Here is a 27,363-nt window from a genome sequence, read left to right as displayed (position 1 = left end):
TGATTTTTTCTATTCAAGAATATCATATCTTGCCATTTATTTAAGACTTCTTTTATGTTCTTAAGTAAAATTTTATAGTTTTCTTCACTGAGGTCTTAGATATTTTAATTTGTTTTTAGTAATACAGTTTTGGGTGTTAAGCTGTTCTACCATTTTATTTCTGGATTTCACAGTTTTCCTTTGGCATCAGATTCCTTTTTATTTTCTTAAATCTAATTTCAGTTGAATTGCTAAAATTATAAACATTAAATGAAAGTAACAGAGCATATTTAGCATCTTTACTTAGAATTGTAGAGCAATCAGATAAGGCTTGAACATGAAATTCAGCCATAGGAAAGCTCTTTAACTTTCGTGATGCTAGAGTAAAAACTACATCATTTGATTTGGAGTTATTTTTCGTTGGTAGGTGATATTTTGAGCACATACAGTACCTACAAAATATTCGGAGTTGGTCTTTCTGATACCTAGAATGACTTCAGGTTCACTCTTTATGCCTTTAGTTATTCCTTGTTTCATTCTGTGCTTTTAGCCGTGTAATCCCAAATACTCAGCTTTCTTCCAAATGTGCATATTGGAACATCAAAATAATACAAACCTGTAGTTCTCAAGGTTTTTTCCAGGAATGCTGCTGTGCCTGCGGGAGGTTGGTAGGGTGATTTCATCCAGAGAAAGTGTAGCATTTTAAACCCCTTTTGTTCTTAGTGTTTGAGTATGAGAAGTTTGCTGTATCACACAAAACACCAGTTTCCAAATTAGTTTCTGAATTTTTGAATGGCATAAAGCAATAATTTTTATTTTTGTCCCCAGACCAGCATCAGCTGGGAATTAGAATGCAAATTCTGGGGCTCAACTCAGACCTACTAAATCAGAAACTCTGGGGATAGGGCCCAGCAATTTGTGTATCTTCTCCCATACTGGTCCAAACCTTTTTCTGGCCTGTTTTCTCTTTGTCATCCTGTTGGCATGTGTTCTCTCTTCCTCATACTCATTAAACTGCAAAGAAAGTTTTGTATATTTAGTTAGTATTTGCTAGCGTCCGTTTTGTATGTTTGCTCCCGTCCTTCCATAGACACAAGTTATTGAATATAGCATACAGATAAAAGAAGTTGGTGTAAAATGTTGTAAAAGATGTTTGAAGGTTTTTTCATGAACGAGGGAAATAACACTGTTAAATGCTTTTCTATGTAAAGTTTTTGAGGGCAGTATAAATATTAAGCTGTATATTTGTGTTTTTTCCCCAATATTAGATGTTAAAAACATTTTTATGCCTAAGAATCAAGGAAGTAGAAGTGAAAAAAGATACAGAAGACATTAATAAACCAAAAAAATTTATGGCTTTCAAAGAAAAGAGAAAATCTCTATCAAGAATGCAGAGAAAGGTTTGACTTATTTCCCCTTTTGTTTCATTTAAATTTTCTGTTTATTTGATCTTAGATTAAACTTATAGGCACACGTAAAAATCATAGTTAAATCATAAACATAAAAGTTTTGAAATACATCATTTAGAGAATTTTATCTTTTCCTGTTACTGCAAAAAAATGTTTTCTTAAATCAGTTTTAACTGATAATGATTGGCAAGGAGAGCGATAGATGAAAAGATATTTTTGCCATGCTGGCTTTTATCCTTTGGCTTTTTAGATCAATTTAGAGTTGTGATACACAGATTCCTTCCTTAACAGAAAAGATGCATTCACGTGAAGTTGGCAGCAAAGTGAGTTTCTGTTAATTGAATCTTGTTTCTTTGTTGGTTTGTATTTTAAACTTGGGTTGAAATTTCAGCCCCTTGTTTATTTACTGAAACTTTGGAAACTTTATTTATTTATTTATTTATTTTTTGATAAACAGGGCTAGTAATAGTACCTACCTTGCAGGGTAATCGTGCAGGTTAAATGAGATGATGCATATAAAACACTTGGCAGGCTTTATAAACCTTAGTTTTAGTACCACCACCATCATCACTATTATTGTTATCATCACATCTCAGAACATTTCTAAACAGTTTATTAGAGTGATCAAGTTGCTTGTAAAAACAAAAGTAATCTCTGGGGATATTCATCTTTGAATGGGTCTAATTTTGAAAACATGATGTAAGTATCAAAATAGACTTAATAATTGTGAACAAAAGAAGATGCATATTTTAACTATTTATATTATACTATCCTAATGCAGGTTGGATAGCTCTGTTAGGAAGAGCATGTGTATAGATGAGGTGAGGAAACAAAGACCAATAAGAACATGGCAGCTCTTTAACAACTTCTCATGAGAGAAGGAAACAATTTTTCAGTTCCCTGTGCCTCAGGCAGCTTAGAAATTATCATTTACTGCTCTTACAGCATTAGGAAGTAGAAAAAAAAGGATATTTTATTGAATTTCTTTATAGGGTCCAGTTTTATGCATTGTATGTAAATGTGTTGGGGAAGTATTGTTGGTGACTGGCTTCCAAGTTATAGATGATTTAATCCTAGCCATTATTTTTGGGCTCAACATGTTCTTTCCTTTTTTTTTTTTTTTCTTTTTTGAAAAACTTTAATAATAGAAAATGATAGCATATCCCAGATATCTGCTATTCAGAATGAGCAAATATTAATAGATTTACTTTAGTTTTTTTCCTGGAAAAGAAAGAAACCATAGGTGAGAGAGTAGAAATTTCTTTTCTCTCTCCAATCTCATTCTTCTACCTTCTTCCCAGGAGACACCATCTTTAATTTGGTTTGTATATACTTCCCGTCCATGTTTCTCTACTTTGTTTATATTTGCATTCGTAGACAATATGTGGTATTACTGTATGTGTTTTATGACATTTACGTATTCTGCCTGTGCTTTTTTCACTCTGTGGTATATGCTCTAGATTTTTGTTTTTCAATCTATTTTCAGTGGAAGAAAGCAGAAGAGAAACTAGAGCGAGAGCTTCGAGAGGCAGAAGCTTCAGAGAGTACTGAGAAAAAACTTAAACTGGTAGGCAGTTTCATATTCTATTATGCTTTTAAAATGCGTTAAGTTGTTTAAACTAGAAATTTATTGTTTCAGCTTGTAGCTGTGTAATTTTGGTTTCTTTCATGAGGCTTAGATGTGTGACTTTTGTGATGTGCGGGAAACTGATGTGATCAGTGCTAGTTTTATGCAGTCACAGGGTGTATATCTTCATTCTGTTTTGTTAAAAATTTCAAAGATTGCATTGTGGGGAGGGATGGGTAGGGAAAAAGAAGTTAACCTGTTGAAGTCATACTTATGCTCACTCAGGAGAAAGCATACCAGGTTATCCTAAAGTCATTTTGTCTGTCTCCTCTGCCAGCACACAGAGACTCTGAATATTGTGTTTGTAACCTACTTCAGAATATTGAAGAAGGCCCAGAGGTCACCTCTCCTGCCAGCAGTTCTAGAAGGTCTTGCCAAGTAAGGGCTGTGTAGGTTGAAATCTTTTAGATTCCTTCTAAATAGGAAAGACCAAAGAATTTTCGAGAGTTCCCTAATGATGGCCCATTATCCTCAGTTCTCATTCCTTTTCTGTTTGTCACCAGCCTTTCCTTGAAGCTATTCATAACAGTGGGCTTTTTTGATTTTCTCATCTCAAATCTTTTATTTTTAAAATCTCCTTTACCAACTCCTTCTTTCTGCCTACTAAATTCTAGGTGTTTCTAAGGTTAAATCTCTCAGTTCTTGACTCTTTCTGCACTGTGTAGTCAATTGCCCATCGTCATAGTTTGAGTGGATCATGCAGATGACTCTTAAGTCTATTTTAACCTGGCTGTACATCATTTCTCTAGTTCTGTGTAATCTGTTTCTGCTAAGATAGATCTTTTGGTGTATTCGCTCAACACTAATGGCCTTGTCAGGATGTGAGCTAGAGTAAGGGTTGTGGTTGTCATGATAGCGTTCCACAATTTTTTGAGGTGGTATCCTATAGAACATTGCTATTCGGTAAAAATATAATGTGAACTTACATATATAATTTAAAATTTTCTATTAGCCACATTAAAAAGATAAAAAGAAACAGGTGAAATTAATTTTTGTATATTTTACTGGATTTGATTTATCTGAAGTATTTTAACACAATATTAAACATTAATGAGTTGTTTGGTGTTTTTTCATAACATATTTTCGAACACTTATATTTTACGCTTGTGTCTTAATTTGGACTAGCTACATTTTAAGTGCCTAATAGCCACATGTGGGTAGTGGCTACCATTGTTGGGCAGTACAACTTTAGGAATAGAGTTGGAAATAGGACTGATGGCTAGAAGATATAGAAAAGGCAAGTTCTGTTTATCATAAGAAATTACTTTCTAATAACGAGCTATTTGGCAATGGTATGCATTTCCTTATATGGTGATACGGTCCTTGTGGTTGAAAATCTTCAGAGAGCCTGGTCAGAGAAGGGATTATTCCTACATTGTGTAGGACTTGCTGTTTTTATTTTTGTTTTTAAATAGAGACAAGCTCTCACCATATTGCCCAGGCTGATCTTGAACTCCTGAGTGAGTCATCCTCCAGCCTTGGCCTCACAAAGTGCTAGGATTACAGGTGTGAGCCACCATGCTCGACCCAGCTATTTGTTTTTTAATAACTAATTCCTTTATTTAAAAAAGTTTAAAAAATAATATATGCTCATTTAAAAAATTTAAATAATGCAAAAGAATATACAATTTAAAATTTCAAGTTCCCCCTCCTATATATGTATGTAGTCTGTCTGCGTGCCATCTGCCACCATTTTTTTTTTTTTTTGGAGACACTGTCTTGCTCTGTTGCTCAGGCTGGATTGCAGTGACGTAATCTGAGCTGACTACAACCTCCACATCCCAGGTTCAAGCAGTCACCTGCCTCAGCCTCTCGAGTAGCTGAGACTACAGGCATGTGCCATCACACCTGGCTAATTTCTGTATTTTTAGTAAAGATGGGGTTTCCTCATGTTGGCCAGGCTGGTCTCGAACTCCTGACCTTAGGTGATCCATCCGCCTCAGCCTCCCAAAGTGCTGGGATTACAGGCATGAGCCATTGCACCGGGCCTGCCTGCCATCTTTCATGCAGATGGAATCATGCTATGTTTAGTGTCCTGTAACTTGCTTTTTTTTTTTGGTTTTGTAAACAGTTACTTTTGGTACCTCTCCCTTATCACATATATATCACTTAATTTTTAAAAAATTTATAATGCTCCATTTTGTAGATATATTGTACTTTATTTGGTCAGTCGCCTGTTTGCACTGGGAATACTTGTGCACGTGTGTGTGTGTGTATCTTCATGCACGTGTGTGCATGTATTGCCAGATCAAAGGGTATGCTCATTTTAAATTTTGATAAATAATTGCCAGATTGCTTCTCCAAAAAGTTGTACCAATATGCATGGAATATGTCACTCATAAGGTCTTTTATTCTTCTAAGATTTACATAGATCAAAGACTTCTCGCTAATATTGAAGAGATGTCCTGACTTTAACCTACTTCAGTGTCTACTATAGTATATGGAGTAACTCTCAAATTTAGCAGCTCATATGATTCTTCTTTAACCCTATTGGGTGGTCTCAGTTATTTCTACAAATAGAGGCCCAGGACAGTGAAGTGAGTTACCTAGGATCACGCAGGTAATTAAGAGCAGAGCCTGAACTAGATACTGGGGTCCAGTATTCTTTCCATTTTATCCTTAAAGCTGTCATAAGGTCCATATTCTTGTAAGTAGCAGAATCTTTCCTTGTCTCTCTTCCCACCACCTGTTTTCTTAGAAGCCGATCCTGCCGGATACCTCGTAAACTTTCCTCAGGAAGTTGTTTGCTTCTAGTAATTTCTTTCTCAGTGCAGAAGGATTTTTGAAATATTTTTGGTTTGTTCAGTGCCTTATATATTTCTACTGAGTTTAGTGTTCAATGGTGTATGAATTGTTGAAGAGGCCAATCTGAATTAATGAAAAGTATCAATAATTGCCATGTCTTTCATAGCTAACATTTTGAAATAAAGAATATTAAAAATACAGTTTTAAAGTCAAGCTTAATTTCTGCCAGCTTTATTTCTGCTTTTAGTTCACTGATTAACTGTTTTGTTTGATTCCAGGTTTGCTCACCTTATAAATGTGGAATTTTTTGATGATCTGTTAGTAGTTCTTCATACTCTCATTGAGTCTGGTGTAAGTAATAATAAATTATTTTTTAAAAGATATAAATGGTAATTACTATTTTTAAAATTTGTCAGGTTTATTGAGATGTATTTTGTATACAGTAAAACCCCTTTTAGATGTACAGTTTATGAATTTTGACAAAGGCCTATGATCATATGATTACCACCACAGTCAAGATGTAGAACGTTTTCAACCATTGGAGAGTTTTAAGCAGGAGGGTTGTCTGACCTGTTTTCTTTTTTTTTTTTAAATTGATGCATAATAGATGTACATGGTTTCAGGGTATATGTGATAGTTAAATATATTAATATAATGTAGTTTGTAAATAGTTTACTTGGGATATCAGTCACCTTAAATATGTGTCTTTATGTGACAACCATTCAAATTCTTCCCTCCTAGCTATTTTGAAATAGATAATAGATTATTGTAAACTATAGTCACCCTATAAATCTGCCTCATACTAGGTTATCTTAAAGATAACCTTTATAGGTCTTTTTTTTCTTTTTTGAGATAGGGTCTCACTCAGTTGCCCAGGCCGGAGTGCAGTGGTGCAATCACAGCTCACTGCAGCCTTGACCTTCTAGGGCTCAGGTGATCCTCCCGCTTTAGCCTTTTGAGTAGCTGGGACTACAGATGTGGGGCACCATACCTGGCTAATTTTTCTATTTTTTTGTAGAAATGTTTTTTTTTTTTTTTTTTGAGAGGGAGTCTTGCTCTGTCGCCCAGGCTGGAGTGCAGTGGCGTGATCTCGGCTCACTGCAAGCTCCACCTCCCGGGTTCACACCATTCTCCTGCCTCAGCCTCCCGAGTAGCTGGGACTACAGGCGCCCACCACCATGCCCGGTTAATTTTTTGTATTTTTAGTAGAGACAGGGTTTCACTGTGTTAGCCAGGATGGTCTCGATCTCCTGACCTCGTGATCTGCCCGCCTCGGCCTCCTGAAGTGCTGGGATTACAGGCGTGAGCCGCCACGCCCGGCCCTGAGAGATGGGTTTTTGCCATGTGGCCCAAGCTGGTCTTGAACTCCTGGGCTCAAACGATCTGCCTGCCTCAGCCTCCCAAATTGCTGGGATTACAGGCTTGAGTCTTTGCTCCTGGCCTTAAAGTTCTTTTTTAAAGCTATAAATGGTAATTACCATTCTTAATATTCCATCCCCCTCACCCCCGCTTTTTTTTTTTTTTAAAGGACCTAAGCTATCAAGAAAGTCTTCACTGTGTCCAGACTGCTTTTCATATTCTTTCTGGACAAGGTATGATATTTTCTTAATCAAGTTTTGTTTGCCTTACCTTTGAATGCTATAACATACCTAATTGGTGTTTGTTGTCATTTCAAAGGTGATGTTCTGAATATTGATCCAATGAAATTCTACACACATCTCTACAAAACACTGTTCAAATTACATGCAGGTATGTATGTTTAGATAATGTTTCTTTTATATGTATTTATGTTTTAAGAATATGTTATGACCCATCATTGTAGACAAATGAGAAATAGGAACAGGTACATAAAATGCTGACTTGCCAGTGCCATGCATCTGTATTTAATCTTATGTAAGACTTGGAGAAAGAGCTTCTGGAATTGACCGGAGATGCACTAAGTATAGCCCGCTGTATCTCCTTAGCAGTATAGCACTACCTCATTGATTAGAGAAATGGTTTGGGACAGGTACAAAAGTTTATCTTGGGTTTATCTGAAGTTCAGTCCAGTTGCGTAATGAAAAAGTAATGAGAACAGCTCTGAAGGATATGTCTGCTGTTTTAGGTGCTACCAATGAAGGTGTTGAGATTGTACTCCAGTGCCTTGATGTCATGCTAACTAAGCGCAGAAAGCAAGTTTCTCAGCAGCGAGCTCTTGCCTTCATCAAACGCCTTTGTACCCTTGCTCTTCATGTTCTTCCAAATTCAAGTATTGGCATTTTAGCAACTACCAGAATATTAATGCATGTAAGTAGTAATACAAATGAACAGAGCTAAGTTCTTATAATGCAATGATTTTTTTTGTTTGAGACATGTCTTTTCCCCCCTTTTATATTATTTCAATTACAGAAGTAATTCACACTTGTAACAAAATCAGGTGACAAAAGAGGTATATAAAATTGAAAAAAAGCATTTTATACCTATTGACACTTCTCAGTGTCATTAGGTGGGTATCCATTTACCATTTGGTGGGTATTTTTCCAGCAGCCTTTTAAAGTTCATATATAAACACATACACATAGAAACAACTCAACTTTGTATTTTAATGGAAAGAGGATTATGCTATATATTCTACCGCTTTTTTAACCTTAGCATTTAATCATGGTAAACACATTATAATGTCACTACTCTAACTCTTTATGTAAGGTTTATTTAGTTCTTTGCTTAACAAACACCATAGTTCTGACTATGTGCCTTCCAGTTATAAATGCCTTACAAAAATTTAATTTTCATAACTCTGAGGTAGCTACTATTCTTGTTCCTATTTTACATGTGGGAAAACTGAGGTCCGGAGAGGTTAAGTGTCTTGTCTTGAGTAGCAGTGCCAGTCAGTGGTAGAAGTGATATTCAAATGTAGGCAGTCTGGTTTTTTTGCTTCTTTCTATTTCTCTTGATATAGGTTATTTCTTTTTTTGCTATTACAAATGATGCTATAGTGAATATCTTTATGTATTTATCTGATGTAATTATTTCTATGAGATTTCTAAAAGTGTGATTGCAAGGTGAGAAGCATATTGTTTTGCAAGATAAAATTAATTTTCAAAGCAAGCAAAGATAAAATTGTTTTTTTGCAACTCTTGTTCTTACGATATAAACTTAAATTGTTTTTTATTAAAACTAGGTGTAAAGACTTTATGCAAAGCTCTTATACAACCATAAATTTAAATGCAAATACAACTACAAACCAGTAACACCTCTTACATTAACAATGTTAATTTAACCAATTGTTTTTATGTGACATTTTTGCAGACTTTCCCCAAAACAGATCTACTGCTTGACAGTGAATCTCAGGGAAGTGGAGTTTTCCTTCCTGAACTGGATGAGCCTGAGTACTGCAATGCTCAGAACACTGCTCTGTGGGAACTGCATGCTCTGCGGGTAAGAGTGGCCCTGGTTTTTTTCTTTTTGGGGATGTGTGTGAATAATTGTTTTCCAGTTTTTCTTCAAATAGTTGTTATTGCCAGAGTACTTAATTATATTTTGTTCTGGGGCTGCCTTTTTTAGAATTCCTGTGTTAGTATGCTGCATTTTACTTTGCTCTTATTATTCTTTAAGCTGTTGAGGTACATTTTCTAAGGAAGCAGAAAACAGTGTCAGTTCTGTAGGGTACAGTTGTGGAAGATTTACTGAAACCTTTCCCTTTATTGAAATCTTTCCCTAACACTCTTCAGAGGATTTGTTATCAGGTACATTTCTGTTGAGTCTTATCCAGGGAGACTTTAGTAAGCCCTGTTTCAAGATGGTTTCACCTATGCAGTGATCCTACAGTATGGACAGCATTAGAGTGAGACTTGTAGAAAATAGAAGTGGCAGGTAACCTGTTGTAAATTAACTTTTTTCACTCTGAAAGAGGAATTGCTTTTTGATTTTTCTATTTATATTGTAAAAGCAAGACTAAACTACTTCACTGGTAACTTGATTTGTGTTTTAATCCTCTTAGCAAAGATAATATTCTTTCTGTGGGTATGTGCTTCTAATGAATTACATATACTGTACATAGGAGATTAAAAAAAATTTGGTGTAATTTTATTTAAGAAAATCTTTGCTGTGGCTAGTGTTTTTTGTAAAGGACTGACCTGTGCAGAATGTGATTGTCCCGTTTTCCCTTCAGAGGCATTATCATCCCATAGTGCAGAGATTTGCAGCCCACCTGATCGCTGGAGCACCTTCTGAAGGCTCTGGAGCACTCAAACCAGAGTTGAGTCGAAGGTAATATTTAGCATTGCCTTATTCTAAAACTACAAAATTGAGCTGATAGCCACTTACTATGAGAAGACTGTTTTATAAAGTAACATACTACAAAGTGTAAAGTGCCAGTTGGGTATCTGGATTGGTCTTGCTTCATATTCCTGAATTGTTCTGAAAGAAAACATGCTATGATTTTGTTGATCACTTAAAACATTTTTTTCTTCTTCTGTCATTCAACTTGAAAAACATTTTTTTAATCATGAAAAGTTTCGCACATACAGGATAGTAGAATGGCATAGTGAATGTCCATATGCCCCCCCATCACTCAGGTTCAACAATGAATAATCTATGGCTATAGGTGCTTCATGTGAAGATACAACACAAGTCAACCAAATTAAGCTTCCTTGCTTTCTTGCTCGCTCGGTCTTTTTTTTTTTTTGAATGGTCCTGTTAGGGCAGGATGAGGAGAAAAAAAAAATGAGGAGAGGGAAGAAAAGAGGTGCTTTGGAACACTGCCATCCAGAAGGGCAGCTTTTTCTTTTTTTGGCCCTTGCAGAGTACCTTCTGACCTATAAGCAGCTTGGATGGGTACTTCCAGCATCTGCCTCACACCCAGATGGGGAAAAGGTCCTCCTAAAAGAGTCTTCTTTTCCCTGAACTGTTTACTTACAAAATTTTCACAATTACAGAAAGGTGAAAAGTAGAAATTACTTTTTTTTTTTTTTTTTTTTTGAGATGGAGTCTCACTCTGTTGTCCAGGCTGGAGTGCAATGGCGCAATTTTGGCTCACTGCAACCTCCGCCTCCCGGGTTCAAGCGATTCTCCTGCCTCAGCTTCCCTAGTAGCTGGGATTACAGGCACCCGCCACCATGCCCAGCTAATTTTTGTAATTTTTGTAGAGATGGGGTTTCACCATGCTGGCCAGGCTGGTCTCGAACTCCTGACCTCAGGTAATCCACCCACCTTGGCCTCCTAAAGTGTTGGGATTACAGGCGTGAGCCACTGCGCCCAGCCAGTAATTACCTTTTTTTACATACAGACAGGAAATACTTAAGTTATACAGAGAAAGAGAGAAAATGGTATAAAAAATCCCTCAGTCCCTTTATGGTGCCATAAAAAGTGCCTAAGACTGGGTAACTTATAAACAACAGAGGGCCAGGCTCAGTGGCTCACGCCTGTAATCCCAGCACTTTGGGAGGCCGAGGCGGGTGGATCACCTGAGGTCAGGAGTTCAGGACTAGCCTGGCCAACATGGTGAAACCCCATCTCTACTAAAAATACAAAAATTAGCCGGGCGTGGTGGTGGGTTCCTGTAGTCCCAGCTACTTGGGAAGCTGAGGCAGGAGAATTGCTTGAACCCGGGAGGCGGAGGTTGCAGTGAGTCGAGATCTCGCCATTGCACTCCAGCCTGGGTGACAAGAGCGAATCCGTCTGAAAAAAAAAGAACAGAAATTTATTTTCTCAGAATTCTGGAGGCTGGGAAGTTGAAGATCAAGGTGCTGGTAGGTTTGGTTGACTGATGAGGGCGCCTCTCTGCTTCTGAGATGGCATCTTGTTGCTGCATCTTCTGGAGGGGAGGAACCCCATGCCCTCACATGGCAGACAGGACAGAAGGGGAGCAGTGCCACAGCTTCACTTCATGAAGCCTCTTCTATAAAGACTTTAACCCATTTATGCCAGAGGTTGCAAATTTTTTTTTGTGTGTGAAAAATCAGACCTTGGCGATGACCTTGAGCAGTAGGATATAAATAACTCCTACAAGCTTAGTGTTCTGATAATGGAACACTAGTAGGCATAAATGGGTTAATCCCATTCATGCCTTAATCACCTTTTAAAGCTTTTGCCTCTTAATACCATCACATTGACTGTTAAGTTTCCGTATCTGAATTTTGGAGGGGACACATTGAAACTATAGCACCTTACAATGTACTCATTACCCAGAATTAATATTTTGCTGTAGGTTTTTTCCTTTTGCAAGCCCATTGGTTTCTGTAATTCAGAGATCACAGTTTGGTGACCTGTGGGCCAGGCCGATTTTTCTGGCCTCAAGAGTTTGAAAAAAATTGAATTAGTTGCTGTCTTTTAAATATTGAAAGAATTCATCCGAAATTCACATTTCCCGCTTTTCTTGAAATACTGGGAGGTTTGGTGACATTGGCTTGTATTTTACATGACGGTAGTCAGTCAGTTGCTGCCTCCTCTACATGAGGCAAGAGCTCTGCAGTTTTCCATGAACCCTTTCCTTCTGAGTAGGATGGAGATAACTTTTGGCCTTATTAAATAAAATGGCCATTTACTTTTTCTTCCCTCACACTTCTCACCTGTCCCCAGTCTTCCCCACCAGCCTTGTTTTTTAAAAGGAAAAAAGGAGAAAACAATTCTTTGTCACTCTTCATAATGATTATTTTATGGCATGTTTTCCTTAGCAGTTTTGCTAAGGAAAGATGTTTCCTTTGTGGAGAAGGATGAGGAATGAGCTTATCCCAAAGGCTTAAGAAAGGAGACTCATAGTGGGCTTCTGGAGAGTGGGTATTGGGATGTGAGCCTAATTGCTACCCTCGTAGGCCCTTGCCTATGTGTTTTGGCGAGTGTGAACTAATTCCAAATCATTAAGGATTCATTTACACGCCATGGGTATAGACATGTATTCTGTCCTGAATGGCCTTTCCTTGTTTTTCATCCAGGCCAGTAACTGAAGAGTTGAGCTGTGTTCTAAGTCTGTGGAGAATGACTCCATGCTTCAGTCCTCTGGCTCCCATGACTAAGATATACTTAGTTGCATTATCAGTGGGTTGGGATTTGATCACACTGAACTGGAGTTCTTCAGCTTAGCTTTCTCTCTGGAGTCTATGCCTGTATTGCTAAATGTATACCAAACCTCTCTGAGGTGGATTTAGTTGGATAATGTTGACATTACAATGAGAATTTAGAATTTGTTAAGTGACTGGATTGGTTGGTTAGTTTCAAATCTTATACCTTAATATATGGGTTAAGAATGAATCATTCTCTGAGTATAATCTAATTATTTTTGAGTTACACAGATGTGGTGGTATCTTTACATTTTTTGTGTTTGTGATTTAGATCTGCTACTGAACTTTTTGAGGCATATAGCATGGCAGAAATGACATTCAATCCTCCTGTTGAATCTTCAAACCCCAAAATAAAGGTATGGGATATTTTTCATTTTTTTAAAGGAAGAAATAGAAACCAATGTATCTCAATAACTCTAACTCCAGTTTGCTTAATTATTTTATAGGTAGTTTTTTTTTAATGTTTAGGATTTCATCATAGGATGGATTTCTGAGGTTGAAATTCTATAGAGATGATCATGAAACTGTTTCATTCAATATAGGATATGTCCAAGACCTTACCAAGCATCTGTCATTGTGTTGCATGTGTTGGTGTCAGCTGTTGCCATTTTCAACTTGGTTCACAGGTTGGCTTTAGCTTATAGCATAAGTAACTTCTAACTCATACTTTAAATATTTTCCCAGGGTAAATTTTTACAAGGGGATTCATTTTTGAATGAAGATTTAAATCAGCTAATCAAAAGATACTCCAGTGAAGTTGCTACTGAATCGCCTCTGGATTTCACGAAATATTTGAAAACATCACTACACTAGTAGAGGAATGAAGTCAGTGGACTTTCTTGTATATTTGTGTGTGCAGATGTACATAAAGATGAGTTGTTAACTAGGATCTTTTCTTTTTATACAAGGAAAGCTTCCTAAGAATGTCTAGGAAGAGGAGGAAGAATGACCCTTTGCATGGCACAGGGTTCTGCCCCTATTCTGAATATGTCATTCCATCAAGGAGATCAAAAGCCTTTTTTCCTCCCCAGTATTTGGAAATTACTTTCTTGATGATGCTGCCTTTTAAAAGCTTCACGTACATTATAGTTTTTTAAAAAAATCTTTGGACTGGATCTTACTGAAGTGCAGTTGCTATATTAAAATTAGGGCATAGAGCACAGAAAAATCAAGACCATGAGAAGACATTTTACCATTTAGCTACTTTTTATAACTAAATACTCTTTAAATATTTTTATTTCAATACTGTGGATGGAAATGAGAAGCATTCTAAATTTGAGTTAATATATTTTTATGAAGATATTTGAGAAAAGAAAAAAATAGCTTGTATTCAGGTTCATTGGCTTTTGCTGGATGATCCACCTAAAGAAGTTACCTAATTTGGCCTTTTAAAAAAGGTGTTAGTGTTTATTATAGCTACTTTCAAGGAAAGTTTGAATATGATTCTAGTCTCTGAAGTTCTTCACGTTTTCTGACATTCCCTGGAGGGTGACTGGGGAAGAATTGCTCCAGGGTAGAAGAACCAGGCCCAAGACTTTACCATTCTGTTCTAGAGACAAAGGATACTCAATGAGGAGCTTTTTTCCCCTCTTGGAACAGGTAAAATGCTTTTTCTTATTAATATAATTATAAAACAGTATTTTATGTAACAGCTAGTCCCATATTCTAGGAGTGGCCTAAGAAATGCGTGTTTCAGTGACTAGATTATAAATATTCTCTATTGTGAATAGTTGAATATAACAGCTGTTTTTTTCTGCTTCCTATTCTTGTGATATGATAATTTTTTGAAAAAAGCACAGCAGTCCAACTAAAGAGATCTCTTACTGTTTGAAAGTCATAGCAGCCAGTTATTTTACTCTGGAGCTTAGAGTTCTTTTTTCACATGAAGTAAACGAAAGTAGAAAATTGCTTTACCATTCCAGCAGAGTAAGAGGATATGAGCTTAACAGTGTATGTCAGTCTTTTAGCATATTATATATGATTTTTAAAAGTGGTTCTGAGGTCACATTTTTTAAGGCTTGATTATTTAATGAGAAAGGTATGATTCAGCATATGAATATTTGCTTTTAGTCCACCTTTTAGATATAAAACAAAGTCCAGGAATGTGATAAATATTTGTGTGGATATGTGGATAACCAAAGGGTCTAATCCCCATCAGAGCACAAGTGACCAATACATGTCACAAATTCTTTATTTTCCAAACATATACAAATACATTTATACTTTACTTTGGCAGCAGAAACTATACTTCTGGTGAAAAATCAGCTTAAAATAGAAACTCATCAGCTATTTCACAGCTGTATTATGCCTTTAATTTTCTTGTTATACATATGGAGAATCACAGTGGGACTACAAAATTATACATCTATATTTGAGTATTCTATGTGAATTTGAGGAAATACATTTGTGCATTAACTTACATAAGCTTATATGTAAGCTTATGTTTAAACACACACACACACACACACACACACACACACAGGCACACACATATCCTGAGGCTATATTAAGCTACAGCCTTAATTTGTTTTTTAACTAGACAAATAATGAGCACCTACTGTGTGCTTAGCACTATGCTGGCACTTAAGAGTGGGGTGGGAAATAATGGGTGTAAGACAACCTCAGTCTTCCATGCTGAGTCAAATCATCCACATAACGCTTTTGAAAAATGCGACAGTACCCAATTCAGTGTTAGAATTACTTGTGTCAAAAGTTTAGAGACCTGTGTCATCTGCAATAGGGAAGGTTTCAGAGATCTGTTTGGTGACAGGCTTGTGCATAGTATGTTTTGAATCTAAGAGATGTATAAGAGTAGGTAGGCCAGGTGTGGTGGCTCACGCCTGTAATTCCAGCACTTTGGGAGGCTGAGGCGGGTGGATCACGAGGTCAGGAGTTCGAGACCAGCCTTACCAACATAGTGAAACCCCTGTCTCTACTGAAAATAAAAAAAATTAGACGGACATGGCACACACCTGTAGTCCCAGCTACTTGGGAGGCTGAGGCAGGAGAATCACTTGAACCTGGGAGATGGAGGTTGTGATGAGTCGAGATCGTACCACTGCACTCCAGCCTGGGCAACAGAGTGAGACTTTGCCTCAAAAAAAAAAAAAAAAAAAAAAGAATAACTTGGTAATCATAGAGACTCAGTATGTGTTTCAAAGGGACTCATTTCAGGTATTCCTATGTCAGAATCCATAGCCATCAGCCAAGGATTGCTTTTAGGAAGCTGCTACATAAGGATGGCAGAGAACACATAAATTATTAACAATGGATCATGGGGAATATTGACCCAAGTCTAGACTCTGTATAAAAGACAATCTCCCTTTTCTCTCTAACTTTTTTGGGGTCCCAGGTATATCTTTTCTGGCCTCACTGCTGATATATAAGCAACTGAAAAGGGGTCAGAGACTTTCACCATGAGAGCACTTTCCCTGCAGGCTGCCAATATAAGATCAAAGACACCAGCCAGGAAAATCCTACTCTTCTTTACTAGCATGGGAGCATAGATGTGGAGTTTTGTGTTTTAGAGTTAATTCAATTTTATTGGGCCAGTAAGCAAGCCCTGATAACTTCCCAGAATTAAGCAAGGCCTGTGAGTCTCTGGGCAGAGGACAGAAGTCTGTAGAGATATTGGAAGAGGAGAGAAGAAGGGGACGATGTAGTTAGCAAAAGGTAAATTGATACATATCATAGAGGGCCCACTTTCATTAATGAGCTTCCAGTGTCTCCAGAGGTATTGAGATGGGAGGCATAAAAGCCTCCCATAAAAGAAAGCAAGTTTGATTAAAAACAAGTCACTTGTAACTCAACTTTTGTTGAGTCTAGACTTCATATTGACTCCCAACTGGAGAATTTGTAAATAACTTTTACTTGCTAATGATGACATGAAAAGAAGCTTTACCCTTCAAAGGGCACTTTCTACCCAGATAGGATCATTCCTACAGATTTGGCATCACTGAACAGAGTGACAGAATTCATGCTCCTTTCTCTTCACTTTCAGTGATGCTTCTTAAAATTTTGTAATGACCCCAACTTGCATATTTAGATTCTTGTCCACATCAACTTTAACGAGAAGAGTTTGCTACCCAGATTTCTGGTGGCCTAAAAAGTGTGAAATGGTAATGGGTATAGTCATAGTGGCTATTTAGGATAATTTCTTTCACTTGGCATAATATAGCTGTTTAATTCAGAAAGCTTTAAATAAAACTTAAATATTTTCAGCCAACATCAGATTGTGCTGGCCATTTGTGTATAATAGTAGACTAGACTCTTTACTTTTTTTTTTTTTTTTTTGAGATGGAGTCTCACTCTTGTACCCAGGCTGGAGTGCAGTGGCACAGTCTCCACTCACTGCAACCTCTGCGTCTTGAGTTCAGGCAATTCTCTCCTGCCTCAGCCTCCCCAATAGCTGGGATTTACAGGTGCCCACCACCACTAATTTTTGTATTTTTAGTACCCAGCTAATTTTTGTATTTTTAGTAGAGACAGGTTTCACCATGTTGGCCTCGAACTCCAGACCTCAGGTGATCCACCCACCTCAGCCTCCCAGAGTGTTGGGATTACAGGCATGAGCCACTGTGCCCAGCCAACTCTTTACATTTTAAAACAATGTGTTCTTTCTGTAATCCCAAAGACTCAAATACAATGAAGTATGTACTTTCACCTCCAAATGTGATAAACAACTAAGTTGGGATGCAACCTAGGCAGTAGGCTGGATTCTCTCACTTGCTAAACAACCTGGTCTCAACTTCAGTCTCAGATTTATGTTGTAAAATATACACCTGTGTTAAAGGTCAGGGAGGAGGAGTGGGGCAGCGCTTAGAAAGCATCAGAATCAAATGTGATAAACCTAAAGAGACCAGTCTTTTCATCTTGTTACTCTGCACAGTTTTCATTTGGCCTCTAGCCACTTAGACCAGCAACTCAGTTTTCAACACATGGTAGGGCAAACTGTTTGGCATGTTCACTTATAGAGGCTTGATAAAGTGTTTCCGGAATATTTTTAAAATGGAGCAGCATTGTGCATTTGTTAGAATGATTATTTGACTTAAAACTGTACTACTGTATAGATTACATCAAACTGGAATAGCCTGAATTCTGTTGACAAGAAAATGGTAGTTCTAGCCTTAAGGCTTTGACCCAGTAAGAACTTTTAATGACATGAAAGCTGTATGGTGTATTTTTTTTTTTTTTTTTTGAGACGGAGTCTCGCTCTGTCACCAGGCTGGAGCGTGGTGGTGCGATCTTGGCTCACTGCAGCCTCCACCTCCCAGGTTCAAGTGATTCTCCTGCCTCAGCCTCCCGAGTAGCTGGGATTACAGGCACGTGCCACCACACCCAGCTAATTTTTGTACTTTACTATTAGTAGAGATTGGGTTTCACCATGTTGGCCAGGATGGCCTCATTCTCTGTCCTGATCCGCCCATCTTGGCCTCCCAAAGTGCTGGAGTTACAGGCGTGAGCCACTCTGCCCAGCCTGTGTGGTGTATTTTTAACACTTCTGTTTTTAGAATATGCAAGAAACACATGGGGATGGTTTTATTTTTATAATTGGTTAAAAAAGTTTCTCAAAGTGAAGTTTAGGAGTGAGTTTTTGTAATTTGAAGAAAAGTATCTTAAAATTCAAAGATACCAATGGAAAGATAAAAGTTTGGGTTTTAGAGGAATACATATTTCATTTTTAAAATTCATAATTTGCTTCATACTAAGAATATGAAGAATCCTTTACACTTAATGGTTTTGTACAGCAAAGTTTAAAAATAATTTACATTAAATGGCAAGTATGACTTGGATCAATAGCTCTTCAGTTAATCAGAAATGAAGCAATTTTACTTGAAAGTCTAGCCCATTTCAGATGTTCAGAGCATATATTTTCTTTTTAGAAGTTTGTCTTCAAGTACTGAGAACTAATGCTTCTAATCCCTGGCAATATCAAGAGAGCGATGTATAATAAATATATAAGTATAGTGTCAGTACAAACCTTGCAAAATAAATTTACCTTAAACACCAACTCAATCTACTTTTGCTTTAAAAAATTGTTAGGTTTCTTGTTAAGACATTGCAATTCAGTAGATATTAAATTATACATCATTCTAAATTCATTTTGAAAACCAAAAATGAGTAATCTAATCTATGATTAAGCAATAACCTTTTTTAAAGCAACCCTATTAACTGAATAAGCAATAACCTTAAAAAAAACCAATATTATTTCTATATGTAAAAAATCCTAAAGAGGAGTGCACTGTGGTACACAATACAGGAACTAAATTGAATTTTAATGACTCTTATGTTATAGGACATATTTACACTTGAAATGCCCCAAAGCTTCTAATTCTCGGCCATAAAATGTATGGCTAAACTTCCTTTCCTGTTTTCAGATCTTTGTGCTCCTTGTTCCCAGTTCTCTTCTCTTAGTTGTGTTGGCAAATTAAGGTCCTTGGGCCAAATCTAGCCTGCCACCTGTTTTTGTATGGCCCCTGAACTAAGAATAGTTTTTATGTTTTGTTTTTAAATGGTTGAAAAAAAGTCAAAACAAGAGTATTATTTGTGACATGTGAAAAATATATGAAATTCCAATTTCAGTGTCCATAAATAAAGTTTTATTGGAATACAGCCACGTTCATTCATGTATGTGTTGTCTATGGCTGCTTTTGCACTACAATGGCAGAATTGGGTGGTTGCAACATATTTTATGGCCCCCAGCCCTAAAATATTTACTGTTTGGCCCTTTACAGACAAGCTTGCTGACTCTTGCTCTAAGTCAATTCGTGACGATTTTTCCAACTGCTGACATTTATAAAATGGCAGTCCCCTGGGCTTCATTCATCGGTAAATTGGTTGGTGGCAACTAGCCCTGTGCCATTTTGCTTCCCCTCAGCATGGATCTCACATGTGTGAAGGCTTCAGTTCAGAAATCATCAATTTCCAGTTTAAGTCTGATGAAAATAAGTAAATTATATTTTTTTCCACCATGTTCACTCTTTAACTTCTTGCTGAAAGATCTTCACCTGTAATGTTGTATACAGAGGCTTATTAGTATACTGAAAATGAAGAAACAGAAACACTTACGGTATACCAAGGGTTCAGAGTTTTCCAGCCACAGCTCTAGTGGCTAGGTTTGGGGAAGAGACTGTTTCCTCTGTACTCACAATGTTAGAACATGATGTTTCTAGGAAGTAGAACATCAGGTTATTTCTGCCTTGGAAATATTTCACATTCTTTAGAAAGTTTTTTTTTTTTTTAAAAAGATCACATCAAATAAACTGTTCAACTTTAAGAAAAGGTGGAATTCCTTCAGCTAACTACTACTTCAGATAGATGAATATGTTCTTTAAAAATTTGTAGATTATTGAAACTTTAAAAGGGATCATTTTAGAACAAATATGAAATATGTTACCTAAAAAGTGGAAAAAATACTAAACTAACTTCCTTTTTGCTCTCTCTCCCTCTCCTCTGGCTGGACCGCTGCCTCCAAAGTTCAAGCAATTCTCCTGCCTCAGCCTCCTGAGTAGCTGGGACTACAGGAATTTTTATATTTTTTGGTAGAGATGGGGGTTTCACCATGTTGGCCAGGCTGGTCTCGAACTCCTGACCTCAAGTGATCCACACACCTCGGCCTCCCACAGTGCTGGGATTACAGGCATGAGCCACTGCGCCTGGTCCTAAACCCTAAACTTGTTTTCTTATGAGCTCTTCTTTTCTTTTACAAGTGCTCTTTCTTGAAAAGACCATTGTAAAGGAGGTCATAACATGGAATGTCAATTCACATAGATGCACCAATGACTATAAGAGAAGCCTCCCTAGCTTTTGTTTTGAGACGGAGTCTCGCTCTGTCGCTAGGCTGGAGTGCAGTGGCGCAATCTCGGCTCACTGCAACCTCCATCTCCCAGTTCAAGCGATTCTCCTGCCTCAGCCTCCCGAGTAGCTGGGACTACCGGCGCGCACCACCATGCCCAGCTAACTGTTGTATTTTTAGTAGAGACGGGGTTTCACCATGTTGGCCAGGATGGTCTCAATCTCTTGACCTCGTGATCTGTCCGCCTTGGCCCCCCAAAGTGCTGGGATTACAGGCGTGAGCCACTGCGCCTGGCCAAGCCTCCCCAGCTTTAAGCAAAGCTGTGAAGTTAACAGAATGATTCTAAATATCATCTGCTTGCTTAGAAAAAGAAAAAAAAAGTCATGTGAATCCATTGGTCAGAAAAAATAAATATCTACTTGCTACAGGACAATAGAATCTAAAGGCAATCATCTAAATCACTATCACCCTCCCCCAGTCTCCTAAAATATAAGCAATGTTCATTATAGTAGGCATATTATTTTTAAGTCAAATTTCTAATGGAGTTGTATTCTTCTGTACTTAAGAAGTAATCTTGTAGCACATGTTGGGCTCTTTATATGTAGAGAAGTATATGACCAATTTACCAGCTTTAGTGTAATTTCACCTCATTACAGAAGTTATAGAGGTGTGTATAACATCACACCTATGATTTATTTGATACTAACTTCTGGATATGGAAAACAATATTTAAAATTTTGACCACTGCAGAGTGTAATATAGGACATCAGTTATTTTAGGAGTTGCTCTTTAAATGTGGAAACATGGTCTCAATGTATTGGGCCTTCTTTTGGGCTGTTTTAAGTCAAATTTGGCTCTGTGAAGAGGCATCACTGAGTTCTTTAATTGTGAGTTTCTGCAGTTTGGCAGTTTTATATCAGAAGTTCCTCATTGTCATAAAGGCAGATGGTGAAGCTCTGTCACATAAACAGCAATGCTTTCACTGTGCTGTTCATCTTGGGAATTTTAAATCTGTGAACTACCATGGAACAGGTGAAAAGTGGGCTTTAATGAACCCTTAGGTTCATTAGGAAACTAAGCGAAAAGGAGAGACTTACCACTGGTTCCCTCACATGCTTTTATTCAGGTCTCATGTAAATAATTTGCTTTAAGATGATAGAATGAAATTTGTGTGAATATCAAGCAGTAAGCTTACTGCATTTTCAAGATTGAGGCTGTTAGTAATTTTGCTTTCTTTTTAACCACATCCCAGATGCCAGATTTTTATTTTTTTAATTGAGGCAGAAGGAGATGAGGTTGTTGAAGCTACATCAAACCTAAATTAGAACAGCAATAAAACGAGAAATCCAAAAGAATAAAAGCTGAATGATCCATAGAGCCCTTGAAGAATGTTTCTGTCAGCTATTAATACTGAAGACAGTTGTCTGATGAAATAAGGCTATCAGAGTACTTTGGGCAAGTTGATTGACTTCTTGGGACCTTTGCTTATTTATCTACAAAATAAGGGGTCTAAAATTACAAAAGCTCAAGTTACATATATATATATATTTTTTCTTTTTTTTCTTTTTTTTTTTTTTTTTTTGAGATGGAGTTTCACTCCCATTGCCCAGGGCTGGAGTGCAATGGTGTGATCTCAGCTCACTGCAACCTCTGCCTTCCAAGTTCAAGTGATTCTCCTGCCTCAGCCTCCAGAGTAGCTGGGATTATAGGCATGCACCACCACGCCCAGCTAATTTTGTATTTTTAGTAGAGATGGGGTTTCTCCATGTTGGTCAGGCTGGTCTTGAACTGACCTCAGGTGATCTGCCTGCCTTGGCCTCCCAAAGTGCTGGGATTACAGGCATGCGCCACCACGCCCGGCCTCTTTCCCTTTTTCTTTATAGGTAGTGTTCAATAGCATATCATGTTACACATATCTTCAGAGCCCTTTTCCTGTTTTAAGGTCCCATTCCTACCTGCCTTCAAGGGACATCCTCTTGTTGGAAAAGATAAAAGACATTGTACTAATTATGCCTTCCTTACAAAGTAGTTTAAGTTAAGCCCTGTTCCAGGATGGTGCAATGACTTACTATACCTGGGTTAAACATGCTGCCCTTAGTCACTGTCGGTAATCCATTGTGTCACTGGAGGACAAGCCACCCACAGGTTTCTCCTCCTTGGTTTGGATACTTTCTGAGGTCAAGAGCTGAGAAGGTGATGTAAGTCCTCGGGGCTGTTTAGTTGACTTGGTGAGCTTCTTGAGTTCACTTGCGAAAGAAATGCCTTTCTTTTTATCTTCTCGAGATGCCTGTGGGAACAAAGAACCTTCCATTGGTGTTAGGTTAAACTCAGGTTCCTCTGTCACATGACACTATTTCAGAAGAGCGCTTTCCTCTTCTCTCTAGAGCTTTGGAGAGAGTAGGGCTGAGGAACTCCCCTCTAGGACTGCTTAACCGCAAGCTCGGCCACATGTTTTTTCACACAGTGAAAACAAAGCCAAACAATTTTCTCCTAACTCCATTCCTTGACTCAGGAACTTTCTCCTAAATTTCACCAGCTTCCAGATCTGGCTACAGTGTAATTATGGGTATCAGATAACTTATGAACAGAGCAAAATAACTTTAAACTTTACCTGCACCTGCTCCTTTAGCTTAAGGATGAATTTTCCTGCACCTTTCCACTTGCTTTGGGCTTGAAACACACACTCCTGATCCAGAAGGACCCGCTGAGAGGACTTTGGTGTGGTGGTCTTCTTGTTGGTAGTGTCTTTCACCACCTCTTCCAAAAGCACATAGTCGCTTGGATTGGGGTTGCTCAGGATGCTGTAGGAATATTTGGCTTTGCATAAGGTCTGAAAGGTAAGTTATGATCAACTGAATAAAGACACAGAATCTCCAACATTTGCATTCATTCTATATGAAACTTTAAGGTGGAAAAATGGCCCAGACTAGAGATGAAGGGGATCTTCCAGATCATTTCATCCAACTCATTTTGCAGTTGTATAGTTGTAGCTTGTAATGTAATTTCCCACGTTACCTCATTTAGCTTTGCAACAGTCTATGAATTAGGTGTTATTATCCCGAATTTCAGACGAGGAAGCTTATACTTAAGACAGGTTAAGTAGATTCCAGGATATATACAGCTATAGTAGTAACAATAAAGGTCTGAACCAGATTTTCTGCATGTACCAACGCTCACAGACATGAAAGTCAGCCAGTGAGGAATAGAATCTTGCTCTTCAGGAGCCTCTCTGTCCCACTGGGCTATCTCTATCACAGAGTCTTGGATGTTGAAAGAATTTTAGAAGTCAACTGATCTCTCTTTTCATTTAATATAAGAATGTCTTTCATTGATGCATTTGTTAATTCATTAAATGTTTAGTGAGGGCCAATTATGTCCCAGATACTGTGCTGTACTTTTAGGGGAGACAAAGATAAGTTAAAGAAATGTAAGTCTGGGCCCTTTGGAATTCAAAGTCAGTTGAATAAGATGGCTAATATTAACCAAGTTATCATACAGCAAGAACAGCAAGTAACCCTTAAGCAATGTTTACCATTTGCTAGGCATTGTATTAAACATCTTACATATACTTAACCTTCAAGGAAAGTACTATCATACTATCTCCATATTGTCTATGTGGTGATCTATGTGGTGACTTACCATGTAGTGTTTTGCTGGAGCCAACGGGAATAGTCTGGTGAAATCAGATATGGTAGGGGCATTTACACAAAAGAAATAAATAAGGGCTTTTATTTTTCTTTTACAAAGAGCTGGTTTACCAGCACACTACTATAACTAAGGCACAGATCTGAGCTCTTACTCCAGGTCTCAGAAGTAGAGCTGGGATTTGAATCTAACACAGCTTGATCTAGGGTCTGTGCTCTTAATCGTTGTGTTGTATGTCTATTCATCAAATAGGTGTTTGATGAATGGCCTACCCTAACAAGGCTATGAAGGAAGCAAACTTCTCTGAAACCATGTAAACTCTCAGAGAAGCATGATTTAGAGGAGGGGAGAGGATCAGAGTAGGCCTCCTATACTTGTCCTCTGTAGGATCCTTGAGAGATGGTCAGTACCTACTGGCTTAGGTATTTCTGGGACCATGACATTGTCACTGCAGAGTCACTTTCTAAATCCATTATTATCAGTGCTTTATAGAGATCCAAACTCACTGTAGATACTAAGTGTCTGTTGAAGGAATGAATTAATATTTCCAAGATTTTAAACTTTTTAAATTTGTTTTTGTTTGAGACAGGGTCTGGCTGTGTTGTCCAGGCTGGAGTAAAGTGGCACGATTTTGGCTCATTGCAACCTCTGCCTCTCAGGCTCAAGCGATCCTCCTACCTCAGCCTCCTGAGTAGCAGGGACTACAGGTGCATGCTACCATGCCTGGCTAATTTTTGTACTTTTTTTTTTTTTTAGACAAAGTCTCACTCTTGTTGCCCAGGCTGAAGCACAATGGCATGATCTCGGCTCACTGCAACCTCTGCCTCCCAGGTTCAAGCGATTCTCCTGCCTCAGCCTCCCAAGTAGCTGGGATTACAGGTGCCTGCCACCACGCCCAGCTAATTTTTGTATTTTTAGTAGAGATGGGGTTTCACCATGTTGGCCAGGCTGGTCTCGAACTCCTGACCTCAGGCGATCCACCCGCCTTGGCCCCACAAAGTGTTGGGATTACAGGCGTGAGCCACCGTGCCCAGCAATTTTTGTACTTTTTGTAAAGACAGGGTTTTGCCATGTCAGCCATGCTGGTCTCAAACTCATGAGCTCAAGTGATCTGCCCACCTCAGCCTCCCAAACTGCTGGGATTACAGGTGAGAGCCACTGGGTCGGTTGTTTTTTTTTTCTATTAGAGACAGGGCCTCACTCTGTCATCCAGGCTGCAGTGCAGTGGCCAGTCATAGCTCACTGCAGCCTCCAACTCCTGTGCTCAAGTAATCCTCCTGCCTCAGCCTCCTAAAACTGGGATTACAGGCATGAGCCACCATGTGAGGCAGTTTCCCAGCCTTAAGAGGCACACACTCCCCTTTGAGGTCCCTGTTGTTCAGGAACTTCACTCATAAAATGAGCCATCAGTGCACAGACATTTGTTCCAATAATTTATGCTGAGGAAAGGACTGAGGTGAGGAAGGGAGAGGCTTTTACCTGCTGAATGACATCCTGTGCAGTGCTGACGCGGGGTGCTTTGATGACTGTTCGAGGTTGCTCTGGAGAAACATCATGCACTTGGACAAAGAAACTCTCCTCCTCTGAGCTCAAGATCACCTCTTTGTCATCTTGAACAATGTTTTTCTCTTCTAGGTTCTATGTTTAAAAAGAAAAAAATGTGAGTAAATAATAGGTTTATGCAGAATAAAGAAAGACAAATCTAGCAAAAATCTGAGCTTGTATCTTGGTGATGTAGAAACTTCTTAGCTTAATATCTCACATACTATGTTATTATTTCATAAACTGTTCTAAAAGGATATACCTGTCTCCTGAGAGGAAGAAACTACTATGCTTCTGATGATGTTGACAGATCCATAACAAGCCAATTTATCTGCTCCTATTAGCTGTGGATTTTTTTTTTTTTTTTTCCTGAGATGGAGTCTTGCTCTGTTGCCCAGGCTGGAGTGCAGTGGCATGATCTTGGCTCACTGCAGCCTCCACCTCCTGGGTTCAAGCAATTCTCCTGCCTCAGCCTCCTGACTAGCTGGGATTACAGATGTGTGCCACCATGCCTAATTTTTGTATTTTTAATAGAGACAGGGTTTCGCCATGCTGGCCAGGCTGGTCTTGAACTCCTGACCTTGTGATCCACCTGCATCAGCCTCCCAAAGTACCAGGATTACAGGTGTGAGCCACTGTGCCCCGCCTAGCTGTGGATTTTGAGAGTCCAAGTTGACTGTAGGTAAATTTGTAGAAAGACAATATACCATTTTGCCAATTAGCAAAAGCCAAATAAGAACACAGTAAATTGTATTTAAAAGAAAGCTCACCCATTTCCACAGACGTTGAGCATTTAAGAAATGCTAGACATCTGAAATGTAAACCATGAAATTGACAGGTTGGGTGAACAAAACTGCAGTGACAAGGCTGAATGAATGGCTGGAGGTAAGCCACATTGGAACAAATTTTGACAAAATTCACAGTAATTATGAGAATTAGATTAATTGGCTTTTTGGTGGATTATGTATCTATCTACAGATATATGTATCTTATTAAAAATTTTCAAACAGTACAGAAGCATATCAATAAGAAAAACCAAACTTTTCCCATTCTCATCTTTTTTCCTTCTCCCACCCTATTCTCCACAAAATACCCCACTGTCATTAGGTAATACATCCTTTTAAACATTTGCTGTGGATGTTCAAATGTATTTTTGTGTATGTGACTATGTAAAGCAACACCCTTGAATTAGGTGAATTTAGATATAATGTGATCGTCAAGCAGCTGCTGCTCTTTGTCCACCACATTTTCAAATGAGGATAGCTTCACTTTTGCAAGAGGGAGACTTAGTAAAAGGGGAGGGAGAGGTAAAGTAAGTAAACAGTAGTCAACCTCATCTCAGCAAGTGAGGTCTTGGCAGGAAAACCCCCTTATCCCCAGAATTCTAGCCTCATCTCTCCAGACCAGGCTACTGAAATGGGTGCTAACTAACCAGAAGAATCCATGAGTTGCTGTCGCTATCTTGGAAGTTCCAACTAGAATTGTACCCATTGATTAAAGTCAGAATAGATAACTGCCACCAGGTGGCGCCAAAACTGCAACCAGGGCCAGAAAGGACTGGCTTCTGAAGCTTGCCCCAATCAT

At 38.3% G+C, this 27,363-nt stretch overlaps 2 protein-coding genes across 15 annotated transcripts in view; one reads left to right on the top strand and one right to left on the bottom strand.

Moving 5' to 3' along the window:
- NOC3L (NOC3 like DNA replication regulator) overlaps positions 1–27,363 on the top strand; it is a 48,139-nt gene that overhangs the window by 15,248 nt on the left and 5,528 nt on the right. The window contains exons 11-23 of one of the 6 annotated variants that reach the window (XM_063782041.1): positions 1,248–1,379; positions 2,875–2,955; positions 3,293–3,393; positions 6,039–6,111; positions 7,289–7,352; positions 7,438–7,509; positions 7,865–8,046; positions 9,049–9,177; positions 9,911–10,008; positions 13,069–13,153; positions 13,482–13,622; positions 13,706–15,612; positions 18,253–19,409. In XM_063782041.1, the coding sequence (XP_063638111.1) occupies positions 1,248–1,379; positions 2,875–2,955; positions 3,293–3,393; positions 6,039–6,111; positions 7,289–7,352; positions 7,438–7,509; positions 7,865–8,046; positions 9,049–9,177; positions 9,911–10,008; positions 13,069–13,153; positions 13,482–13,610 (1,146 nt within the window). In that variant the 3' untranslated portion in view covers positions 13,611–13,622; positions 13,706–15,612; positions 18,253–19,409. Of the gene's footprint in view, positions 1–1,247; positions 1,380–2,874; positions 2,956–3,292; positions 3,394–6,038; positions 6,112–7,288; positions 7,353–7,437; positions 7,510–7,864; positions 8,047–9,048; positions 9,178–9,910; positions 10,009–13,068; positions 13,154–13,481; positions 15,613–18,252; positions 19,410–24,993; positions 25,950–27,363 lie in introns of those variants that run through there. The other 5 variants (XM_063782040.1, XM_063782039.1, XM_063782036.1 and 2 more) reach the window with 5 other exon arrangements.
- The window catches only part of PLCE1 (phospholipase C epsilon 1), a 333,932-nt gene continuing 325,942 nt past the window's right edge, over positions 19,374–27,363 (bottom strand). For all 9 annotated transcript variants that reach the window (XM_063782032.1, XM_063782031.1, XM_063782034.1 and 6 more), the window contains 4 exons: positions 25,717–25,875; positions 23,204–23,422; positions 22,667–22,879; positions 19,374–19,804 (listed from right to left, as the gene is read on the bottom strand). In XM_063782032.1, coding sequence (XP_063638102.1) covers positions 22,691–22,879; positions 23,204–23,422; positions 25,717–25,875 — 567 coding nt within the window. In that variant the 3' untranslated portion in view covers positions 19,374–19,804; positions 22,667–22,690. The remainder of the gene's footprint in view (positions 19,805–22,666; positions 22,880–23,203; positions 23,423–25,716; positions 25,876–27,363) is intronic.

This window comes from Pan troglodytes, chromosome 8, assembly GCF_028858775.2.
Source record: "Pan troglodytes isolate AG18354 chromosome 8, NHGRI_mPanTro3-v2.0_pri, whole genome shotgun sequence".
Lineage (NCBI taxonomy): Eukaryota > Metazoa > Chordata > Mammalia > Primates > Hominidae > Pan > Pan troglodytes.
Note: the sequence above shows the minus strand (reverse complement) of the source record. Positions and strands in the feature narration are given on the sequence as shown.